This window comes from Myotis davidii, unplaced genomic scaffold (genome assembly GCF_000327345.1).
Source record: "Myotis davidii unplaced genomic scaffold, ASM32734v1 scaffold1167, whole genome shotgun sequence".
NCBI lineage: Eukaryota > Metazoa > Chordata > Mammalia > Chiroptera > Vespertilionidae > Myotis > Myotis davidii.
In genome coordinates, this window is record NW_006297659.1 from 237,703 (window position 1) to 249,899 (window position 12,197).

The 12,197-nt window shown below is 38.2% G+C and overlaps 1 protein-coding gene across 5 annotated transcripts in view; it reads left to right on the top strand.

Annotated features, from left to right (window-relative positions):
- LOC102762010 (eukaryotic translation initiation factor 2-alpha kinase 3) overlaps window positions 1-12,197 on the top strand; it is a 66,222-nt gene that overhangs the window by 39,816 nt on the left and 14,209 nt on the right. For all 5 annotated transcript variants that reach the window (XM_006773311.2, XM_015570202.1, XM_006773310.2 and 2 more), the window contains 4 exons: window positions 5,153-5,347; window positions 7,293-7,423; window positions 9,625-9,856; window positions 11,434-11,596. In XM_006773311.2, the coding sequence (XP_006773374.1) occupies window positions 5,168-5,347; window positions 7,293-7,423; window positions 9,625-9,856; window positions 11,434-11,596 (706 nt within the window). In that variant the 5' untranslated portion in view covers window positions 5,153-5,167. The remainder of the gene's footprint in view (window positions 1-5,152; window positions 5,348-7,292; window positions 7,424-9,624; window positions 9,857-11,433; window positions 11,597-12,197) is intronic.

The following is a 12,197-nucleotide window of genomic DNA, read 5'->3' on the forward strand; positions in this document are numbered from 1 at the left end:
GTAACAGGATCTTCAGAGGGAGAGGCTGTTCTGATTCCAAGAATTAATTTGTCCCCATCTGACACTGGCCTCCCATTTAAATTGATTCGACGACGGTTTCCCATGATGCCAGCATTTGTGATGACTATTACTAAATCACAAGGACAAACTCTAGACAGAGTAGGAATATTCCTACCTGAACCTGTTTTCAGACATGGTCAGTTATATGTTGCTTTCTCTTGAGTTCGAAGAGCATGTGACGTTAAAGTTCTAAATACTTCATCACAAGGACTCAGTGTGGCCAGGCTCTGAGGGCGGGTTCCTGCCTGAAACCTCACCGCCCTCATGGAAAACAGCTTGGGGAGGGTGCAGCCATTTCCAAGATGACCCCTGCAGGATTGACTTCCTTCTGGTTGATTGAGCATCAGTCGTGACGTTACACCCAGGGTTTTTATATAAATAGAAGATAGTTTTGTTTTATTTTGGAATTAGGAGCCATTGTGTTCCCTAAGGACCTGCTACTGCCTTAGGGGAAAAGAAGTTAATGGAAAAGGAAATAAGTCCAAACAAATGTTACCTTTGTACTATAGACCTATTCACTCCTCTTTTTTTTAGAGATACACATCTACTTTTCTTGTTTGTACTTGACTAGTACTACTGTCCACAGGGCTGGACAACCTGAAATGCCTATTCTTTTAACTTTATCATAATTTGAATTTACTATTCTGGTAAATACAATATAGAATACCTAACATAATATGGAAGGTAGAGACAATAAATACTTGATTTTCTAACATATGTAACTCAAAATGGGAGGTCATATTTGCTAAATACTACAGATTGTTATCATAGTGTTAACATAAGAAACATTCAAACCTGTAAAGAATTTTTGTGAGTTTTTTTGAGCCAAATTGCCGACAAATGCTATGAAGCAGAATCTCAACACATTGAGATAATGCTCTGGAGAAGTGCAGTTTTTCACATACTTTATACATTAAAAACAAAAGAGGAGATGTAAGTGGGTTACTTGAAATCCATTGGTGATTGGTTAGGGATGTGGGAGAAGGCAAAGTGGGGAAACCTCTGGGATTGGATAAAAAGTAAAATGATAGTACATCTTTTACGTAGGTGGGCACAGGATAGTTAACAGTCAACAATTAACTCAATAAGAATGAGGGGATTTGCAGTCTCTGCAGAGGCGTATCTATGCTTTGAGAGTCCAGAAAAAGAAAAATTACTCTGATATTCCAACAATAAATTATCGTAGATGCAAAATGAGAATAGACAGGTTCAGTTAAGATAAAGATTGACCTTTGTCAGGGAAGATACCAGCCAAGGACATGACTACCCACCATAAATTGTTTTTTAGTGAACTTCAGACCATCCTTTGTGGCTACTTTAGGTCTCTGAGTTTGCAAGGCTGCCAGACAGGCCCCGAGCGTATCAGGTTAGCATGTGGCCCCTTTTTGTCCACAATAGAGTATGTATACTTTGATCTATATCTCTATTTTTTTTTAGAAATTTTTCTTTATTGTTGAAAGTATTACAGATGTTCCTTTTTCCCCCCCTCACATTGACCCCCTCAACCCCTCTTCCTCACAGGCCTTCACTGCACTATTATCTGTGTTCATAGGTTATGCATAATCCTATATAATGAAAGACAAATATGCAAATTGTTCCCTTGACCCGGAGTTTGACCAGAGAGCAGAGCCGGCCAGCCAACCACGCAAAGCCCCTCCCCCTGGCCAGCTCAGCTTGATCTGCCCAATTGGGGCAAGCCAGCTGGACTCCACCCATGCACAAATTCATGCACCGGGCCTCTAGTATGCATAGAAATTCTTTGGTTAATCTGCCCATCCCTTCCTTCCCCCATATCTGTTCTTAGTGGCAACTTCAACTTGAACAGTTGACAACAGACAAAAAGAAAAGTTGCAATATTTTGAAAATAAGATCTGTTATCTTGTTATCAAGAAATATGAAAAAGTAAATCTAAATAGGTAAATAAGTAATAACTGTAGATCTTTAGCCAGTGTTATGATGAACTTTGATTCAATGGCATAGCCTTCTGGCTTTATATTACAGAGCTCCTGCAAGGCTCCTGAGTGTCTTTGTTATTAACCTTTTATTTGGAAGTAATTTCAAACTACAAAAATTGTTCAAATAAAAATGGTCTCTCCCCAACCCTTATACACCCAAATTTACGTACTGAAACTTGCTTGCTTTATCATCTGAGTGCCTCTTTCTCTCCTCCCCTTCCCCTCACCCCTCATACACACTTTTTTCTTGAAACATTTAAAAATATATTAGATCTCCATAATGGTCCTTTACCATTAAATACTTTCTAATAGAGACATTCTCTTACATAATCACAGTACAGTTATCAACTTCATAAATTTATATTGATATTTTAATCTACCATTCATATTCTTATTTAATCAGTTGACCTAATAATGTCTTTTGTAGCATCTTCCATCTCAGTACATCTTGTCGTCCAGACTTTGTCTTTTATGATGTTGACATTTTTGAAGAATACAGTCTCTCTGCCCTTTTATTTAAGAACTAGAGGCCCAGTGCACAAAATTTGTGCCCTCGGCGGGGGGGGGGGGTCCCTCAGCACAGCCTGCACCCTCTCACAGTCTGGGAGCCCTTGGAGAATGTCCAACTGACAACTTAGGTCTGCTCCCCATAGGAGTGCTGTGGAGGTGGGAGAGGCTCCTTCACCACCGCTGCGCTTGCCAGACAAGAGCCCAGCTTCCAGCTGAGTGGCGCCCCCCCTGTGGGCACTCCCCAGGCTTCTAGCTGAGTAGCACTCCTCCTGCATTGGGCGTTTGCCCCCTGGTAGTCAGTGCGCATCTTAGAGACTGGTCATTCCACCGCTGGGCCAAAACCGGCTCTCCAACATCCCCCGAGGGGTCCCAGATTGCGAGAGAGTGCAGGCCAGGCCGAGGAGGGATGCAGGAGGTTGGCCAGCCAGGGAGGGATCGTGAGAGGGCTCCAGGGTGTGTCTGGCCTGTAGTTCAGTCCTGATGGCCCAGACTCCAGCAAGCTAACCTACCAGTCAGAGTGTCTGCCCCCTGGTGGTCAGTGCCCGTCATAGCAAGCAGTTGAGTGGCCTTAGCATATCATTAGCATATTATGCTTTGATTGGTAGAATAGCTAACTGGATAACTGGACACTTAGCATATTAGGCTTTTATTATATAGGATAGGATTGAAATTTCCTCCTGTGCTTGTCTGGTGTTTCTTGTGCTCAGATGCAGCTTGTGTATACTTGGTGAGGATTCTGCATAGATGATGTGTCCTCCCCTTAGAACAGTGGTTGGCAAACTGCGGCTCACGAGCCAAATGTGGCTCTTTGGCCCCTTGAGTGTGGTTCTTCCACAAAATAACACATGCGGGCGCACACATACAGTGCTATTGAAACTTCATGGCCCATGCGCAGAAGCCAGTATTTTGTGTAAGAGCCACATTCAAGGAGCCAAAGAGCCGCATGTGGCTTGCGAGCCGCAGTTTGCCGACCACTGCCTTAGGGCATCAGGGATGTTATTAATTTTGGTCACTAGTCAAGGTATTGTCTGAACTCTTCCCTATATAATTACTGTTTATGAAATTCTTGTAAATAATAAGCAGTGTGTGGGGAATACTTTAAGACCATTCAAATATCCTGCTTCTCATCAAAATTTTCACCTAGATTTAATTCCATTGCTGATTTTTGACCTGATTCAATCTTTACTATGATGATACAAAATGCTAATTTTTCCAGCTGCAGCCCTCCTTTCATATTTACCAGTAGAAACTTGGCATTTTATTGCAATAAGAGTCTTCCCTTTCCCCCATATATTTATTTATTTTATCTATTTATTATCAGTATGGGCTTGTGAATTCCTCTTTTTCCCTAATGATTTATAATTTAGTAGTTAATTATTTTGGTATTTAAACTCTTCCAAATGTTGCTGGTGGCATGCTCCCATCCTTTTTTTTTTTTAAGTTAAATTACATTTGTTCTTTCTAGAATAATCCGATGTTAAAGGCTGATATTTATCTACCCAGTCCTGGTATCAATCACTTGTGTGAGAAGCCTTCGTTCTTTTGGTGGGGATTGGAATTAGATAACAAAATCTGGGCACTAGATTTGAGTGCATTATTTTTACAGCCACTTTATAAACAAATGTAAGAACATAAGCATACCTGGTAAATATTTCTTAGAAGTACAATAAACACTTTTTGAGGATGTAATGGTGTCTCAGTTTGTATAGTACAGCAATAAGTTAAATACAGTTCGCTTTCCTTATGATGGGCACTTGCACCTTAAGTCTTTCTTGGTAAAGGGTGTGCCCCAGAAATAAGCATGGTTAACTTTCAGGTTTAGGTTTTGCTCAAATATTGCATTCTCAGCAGGGTCTACCCTTAACTCCTCACTGACTGGCTCTTCCCCCTCCCACATGCACATTTTCCAGTCCCCTTTATCTTATTCTATTTTTTCCTTCTGGCATTTATCACCTAAATTACCTTATAATTATTCATTACTTTGTCTGCCGACACTAGAGTTTGAGCTCCAGAATGGCAGAGATTGTTTTTATTTTATTATTATTTATTTCGCTCATTGGTGTCATCTGTCATAAGCAACAGAATAGTATCTGGCACATAGTAGGCCCTCAGTAAACATTGTTAAAGAGGAAGAACAACTGAGAACATAAACTCAGTAAGTTACCAGTTGGTTTCCAGGCTTCTAGCACACAGCTGACTTGAGAAAGTAAGTACAAAAAAGGATGGGCTACTGCATGAATCAACTTGTGTTCTTGGATCTGAGCCTATGACCGCAATTGGCCTGGATAAAATAGGCTTGGAAAGTACTGCATATGCTGTCCCCCTCGCTGGAAAATCTACATAGCATGTCAATCACAATAAGAACCCCTGTAGTAACCTCTTCTTGAACTCACTTGATCACAGAGCTCTCTTGGGTAACTCACATATCATAAGGACACTCCTGGCAAACAGTTGGAGGAAAAGCATACTGGAGAACTGCATGGATGCCCCTGGAGAGGTGGCAGTTCTTTTTAGTTGCTTCTGTTTGCTGGTGAGCTGTGCTGCTTGAGAAGGAAGCTAGAGTCCCTCCAGCTCGTAGTTACTCCTCTTATAGTGAAGGTCTTTTTCGAACGTAACTTTTATTTTAGGTTTTCGGGAATAAGATGATCATTCCTTCCCTGGATGGAGACCTCTTCCAGTGGGACCGAGACCGTGAGAGCATGGAAACAGTTCCTTTTACAGTTGAATCACTTCTTGAATCTTCTTACAAATTTGGAGATGATGTTGTTTTGGTTGGAGGGAAGTCTCTCACTACCTATGGACTCAGTGCATGTACTGGAAAGGTGAGTGAAAATACTGAATTTACTTGGGGAGAAATCAGAATAAATTGTAATAGAAGTAGTTTCTTAAACTATACTATTACTATTTGAGGTTTATTAAAATTTCCCCCAAGGATATCATTTGGTGTAATAAAAGAACTATATATAAAGTGAACGGGGAAATATTATTAAGAGAAACTAGCTTTATCCAAGATAACAATACACAGCAGAGCCAGGACAGCAGAAGCAAGACAACAGGTTCTTCTCTGTGGTGGTGCACTTATTGCACATTATTTTGAAATCCTCACAGTATTCCTAAGGGTTACATATTTTTGTTTCCATTTGGATGGATGAAGAACCCTCCAAAGATTAATAACAGTCATAATAAGAATAATGTACCACTTATTTCTTTATCTAGTTTGATCCTATAATAGAGGATCCAAGAAGAAAATTGTACTTACGTTAAAGTTGAGAAAACTGAGACTTTAAAAGGGTCAGAAACTTTCAAGGTCAGATTTGACTTGATCTGTCTGGTGACAGTCATGCTGATAAGTCCTAGACTTTGTCCGTTATTAGCTCTTAGGATGTAATCATAATCTGCTTCTAAAATTGTATCTTGCGCCCTAGCTGGTTTGACTCAGTGATAGAGCATCAGCCTGCAGACTGAAGTGTCCCAGGTTCGATTCCCATCAAGGTCACATGCCCGGTTGCGGGCTCGATCCCCAGTAGGGGGCATGCAGGAGGCAGCCGATCAGTGATTCTCTCTCATCATTGATGTTTCTATCTCTCTGTTCCTCTCCCTTCCTATCTGAAATAAAAAATATATATATTAAAAAAATAAAATTGTGTCTTGCAATTAAAATCCATTATTAGGAATGACCAATTAAAAGCATCTTTTTTAGAAAGGTAAAATATTTTTTAATCCCTAACACCTTGGTATGTGACTGTCTTATATATAGACAAAATTAAAACAAGGAAAAATAGAAAAATTATCTTTTGACCCTTGAGTTTTCCACACTTGAGCGGTTCCCTGTGTGTTAGGTCCGTAGTACTTGGTGCAGATGCTTTCTGCTTCACCTCCTGATACTGCAGTGCATTGAGAAGGCCTTGAGTCCTCTGTGTATTTCAGTGTTCCCTGTAAACACTGCCATGAACCAGATCCTCAGGTCTCTGATTTGATGTGCTTTCGCAAAATTCTGGTATTCTGGTAGGTATGCTTTTTTTCTGTTAGGATTTTAGTTTGGTTCATACTAAGATTTTTCCTTTTTCTTTTAATGAAGATTTGAAGGAAGTACTTTGAAATACTGCAGCTATTAGAAGAGGTTCAAATTTTTAAAAACCAACTACTTCTGTAATATGGAAACTCTGAGGTGGATATTTTTTAATTCATCTGAAATTGTATTGATGTTAAGATATCAAAACTGGTTACCCATTTCTTTTTTTAATTTCTTTTTTATTATTTATTTATTTATTTATTTTACCCATTTCTTTTTGTATATTCCATGGAATGCTCCAAGTAAGACTAAAATTATCTAAGTCCTTAAAATCATTCCCTGGAATATTCATTGCTGCTTTTATGATTCTAAATAACTAATTTTAGGAGTTGGTAATCTACGATGCTTCTTAATATTTGGGTGCTTCTTCCATACTTTTCTTTTTAAAAAAACATAAATTAGAGATTCCTTTAATGGCTCTGGCCTCCTGTAACTTGTATTTTTTAAAACTAATTTAAGAAATATTTTTATTGATTTCAGAGAGGAAGGGAGAGGGAGAGAGAGATAGAAACATCAATGATGAGAGAGAATCATTGATCGGCTGCTTCCTGCATGCCCTCACTGGGGATTGAACCCACAACCTGGGCATTTGCCCTTTACTGGATTCAAACCCGAGACACTCCAGTCCACAGGCTGACGCTGTATCCACTGAGCCAAACCAGCTAGGGCTAAACTAATTTTATATGTTTTTTCAGGTGAGGTACATCTGTTCAGCATTGGGTTGTCGCCGATGGGATAATGATGAAATGGAACAAGAAGACATCCTGCTTCTACAGCGCACCCAGAAAACTGTTAGAGCTGTCGGGCCTCGCAGTGGCAATGAGAAGTGTGTATTCAGATCATATAGCTGCTAGTGTTATTTAGAACCACACCAAGACTTAAACTACTCAGATTTTTCTTTGAAGATTTTTTTGAACTCTTTTGGTTCCCTAGAAGCATACTATTCTTTTAAGAAAAATGTAAGCCCTAAATTAAAAATGGCTTCATGATTATTAACAAATTCTGTACCGGGCTTCTCTCCATATGCTTAAGGATATGGTAACTAGAAGGAGTCTCATATGATGATAATATATGAGTTTAGTTTTAGGTTAATGATAATTTTCAGAGCAAGCTTACTGATCAACATTTTTTCAATGCAAAAGTCTCAAGAGAAAGTTAATGTGCTTTATTTCAGCCCTGACCATTTTCACTCTGAGTTCTCTCTGTTATGTAGTAGTTTCATAGTTTTTCCAATTACCCTGATTTTAAAATAATATTTTAGTCTATTTTCTTCTTAAAGTATGAAGATATAATTTATTTGGTAAAAAAAAATTTTTTTTTTCAAATAATGAATTCCTTATATAATTTTTACTTTTAAATATGTGATTAAAAATAAGATGGTTGGATAAGTTATGCTGTTCTTAAATTACATATATGTGTGATTTTTAAAAACCTAATATTTATTTTTTAGTATTTTTTAATTGATTTCAGAGAGGAAGGGAGAGATAGAAACATCAGTGATAAAAGAGAATCATTGATTGACTGCCTCCTGCACACCCCCCACTGGGGATTGAGCCCACAACCTGGGCATGTGCCCTTGACTGTAATTGAACCTGGGACCCTTCAGTTCACAGGTTGACCCCCTATCCACTGAGCCAAACCAGCTAGGCCTAAAAACCTAATATTTAAATGTTAAATTGCCTTTGTAGTAATAATTTTTTATCCCATTTTTATCTTTGGAAAGTGAGCCAGATTTTCGTTTCTTTTTTCTTCTTCTTGTTTTAATCTTCACCTGAGGATATTTTCCCATTGATTTTTAGGGAGCATGGAAGGGTGAGGGAAAGAAAGAGAGAAACATCGATGTGAGACATCAGTTGGTTGCCTCCTGCACTAGCCCTGACCAGGGCCCGGGTCAGGGAGGAGCCTGTAACCAAGGTACATGCCCTTGATAGGAATCGAATCCGGGACTCTGATCCGCAGGCCAACACTATATCCACTGAGCCAAACCAACTAGGGCTAATCCAGACTTTCAGATTTATATATGATGCAGTACAATTCATTTTCCTTTCCAGAAAGTTGTTTTCTCTAACTCATTTTTTTTTTTTTGTTTCTTTGCCATTTTATTTTATTTTTTTTTTCCAAATTTTATTTTCTTACATTCACTGGACTGTGAGTAACGTTTTATATCTGCTGGCAACCTAACCTTTTGTATTCTTGATAGGATTTTGCTTTATTATTATTTTTTATTAAGTGCTCGAGTGCTTGCCGGTTGCTCAGCTACCATAGGAACAGATGTTCAAATTAATTAGAATTTTGAGTCACTATAAAGGAAGAGCCTGGGGGTCTAAGACCTATGTTCCTTAAGTATATATTTTTTAGTAGATGTAATTTTAAGGCCATTTTATATGTAAATGACAAGATATTATACTGTTAATAGTTAAGTGATTTTTCTGTAAATTAAATATAGAAGGAATATTATTATTATCACTTTATGGTTAAGGACATTGAAACTCAGGAAAGGGTAAGTGACTTGCCAGCTCTCAGTCAATAGAGATTGGAGGTAAGGTGTGTGACCTTCAGGTATACTTGGTCACATTGCCTTTCAGGACATGTTTTCACATAAATTTAAAATTGATGTATTCATCTTGCCTTTTACATTGGCTTATTGGGAGATACTAATTTCTCTACACTTGAATGAAATGTGCCCAGACTTGAATTAAGAAGTAAGTCCAACTGCATGCTGCTATCCCATTTTAAGATGACTTTGATGTGTTCTAAGAAAATCATCCTGATTTGGGATTGTGAACAATTGTTAATTTTTGAGAAAAAATCTGTCCCATAGCTGATGTCAGCTCACAACTTTCCAAACCCTGACAAAGTTATGCCCTCTTGTGGCATAAATTAGCAGCGCTTCTTTCCTGAAGATTGTGTTGAGTTCTTTTTCTCATCACCAAATCTTAATGTTTGCTATTTCCCTGTAGAAAAGTTATTTATTTGGCTCCCTCTTTTCAAGTGTAAATTTCTAAAACATGCATTTGTGAATTTAAGGTGGAATTTCAGTGTTGGCCACTTTGAACTTCGGTATATTCCAGACATGGAAACTAGAGCCGGATTTATTGAAAGCACTGTAAAACCCAGTCAGAACAAAGAGTCTGAAATTATCTCAGATGTGGAAGAACAGGAAGCTGCCATAGTGGACACAGTGATAAAAGTCTCTGTTGCGGATTGGAAGGTTATGGCCTTTAGCAAGAAGGGAGGACATCTAGAATGGGAATATCAGGTAACTAAAACCACTGAGAATTTATGAACTGTTTCTTCCTTTTTCAGTTTGACCAAACATATTGGGTAGTGGGAAATGATGCCAATTTGGATTTTATCTTGTTCTCTATGCATTAAGAAATTTGTGGTTTTATACCTGTTAGAATGGCTATTATGAAAAAAACAAAAGAAAGTTATTGGTGAATGGTGTATAACAGTGTATCTATGTGCACTGTTGGTGAGAATGTAAATTGGTGCAGCCACTGTGGAAAACAGTATGTAACTTCCTCAAAAATAGACCTGCCATATGATCCAGCAATCCCACTTCTGGGTATATAACCAAAGGAAGTGAAAGCAATATCTCAAGGAAATATTTGCACTCTCATGTTCACTATAGCATTATTCACAGTAGCCCAGATATAGAATCAGTCTAAGTGTCCATTATTGGATGGATGGGTAAAGGAAATGTGGTGTGTATTTTTACAGTGGAATATTATCCAGCCTTATTAAAGGGAATCCTGTCATTTGCAACATTAACACGTTAAGTGCCCAGCCTGTTTTGTCTTCCGATGGAAAGTATAGTGCAGTGGTTCCCAAACTTATTTGGCCTACCGCCCCCTTTCCAGAAAAAATATTACTCAGCGCCCCCTGGAAATTAATTTTTTTAAAATTTTAATAGCAATTAAACAGAAAGACATATGCATTAATGTTTCTACCTTTCTCGTGAAATATAGTAAAGAAAGGTGTAAATTAGAAACGTTGAAGTTTGAAATTATGAAACTATTTATTGAACTCAGAATAGAAAGGTCATACAAAAAAATTTAAAACAAATGCACCTGTGGCCATCACCGCCCCCCCCCCCATTGCTGCAGCGCCCACCAGGGGGCGGTAGCACCCACTTTGGGAATCACTGGTATAGTGTCAGTCACCGGTGACTGACTGGGCACTTAATGTGTTAATGAATCTGGAGGGCATTATGCCAAGTGAAATGAACCAGACACAAAAAGTTAAATACTGCATCATTTCACCTATATGTGGGATCTAAAAAAATTGAAATTATAGAAGCAGAGAGTAGATTGTGATTGCCCTGGCCTAGGGGAAGGAGAAATGGGGAGATGTTGGTCAAGGGTACAGAGTTTCAGTTATGTAGGATGACTAGATTCTGGAGATGTAATGTATAGCATGGTGATGAGTGTAGTTGGTAATTCTGTATTGTATACTTGAAATTTGCAAGAGTATAGATTTTTTAAGGAAAACTTTCTAGCTTTATTGAGTATAATTGACAAGTAAAAACTATCTATTTGTTTTGTACATTGTGCTGATTTGATATACATACACATTGTGAAATTATTACCACACATACAAAATAACTGTGTGAGGTGATATGTGTTAATTAGCTTAATTGTGCTAACCATTTCACAATGTATACATATATCAAAATATCACATTTTGCTCTATATATACATTTTTGTCAATTATGCCTCAATAAATCTAGAAAAATAAGAAATTTAAAATTTGTGATTGTAAATAGTATTTTAGAAATTGGAATACATAAAGAATGCTTCAAATTATTTTAAACTTTTTTCCACTTTTGTTTAGTTTTGTACTCCCATTGCGTCTGCCTGGTTGGTGAAGGATGGCAAAGTCATTCCCATCAGTCTTTTTGATGATACAAGTTATGCATCTAATGATGGTGTTTTAGAAGATGAAGAAGACATTGTAGAAGCTGCCCGAGGAGCCACAGAAAACAGTGTTTACTTGGGTGAGTGTCTCTCATCTAGTGATAATACAAATTGATATCTAGATTTGATTCCTACACTGTGCTGATAGTAATTTTAATTCCTAAGTACAGTCTCTGCCTTAGGTTACCCTGAGATTTATACTTTGGTTTCCATTCATGCTATTTTGTTTCACTTAACCGAGCAGTTCTCAACCTGTGGATCACGACCCCTTTGGGGGTCGAACGACCCTTTCACAGGGGTCGCCTAAATGCATCCTGCATGTCAGATATTTACATTATGATTTATAACAGTAGCAAAATTACAGTTATGAAGTAGCAACGAAAATAATTTTATGGTTGGGGGTCACCACAACATGAGGAACTGTATTAGAGGGTCGCGCATTAGGAAGGTTGAGAACCACTGACTTAACCAGTTCTGAAACTTTTAATTGCTATAGCTTTTTTTTCCTCTCTGAGAACTATATAGGAAGGCTTAGAAATGTTATATATATATATAAATTCTATATAATAAAAAGCTAATATGCAAATCAGACCGGACGGCAGAATGACCTTCTGGAATGACCTTCTGAAACAACCAGTGGTGGTGCGGGGTGGGAGTGGGGGGGCTAGAGCTGGGTGGCGA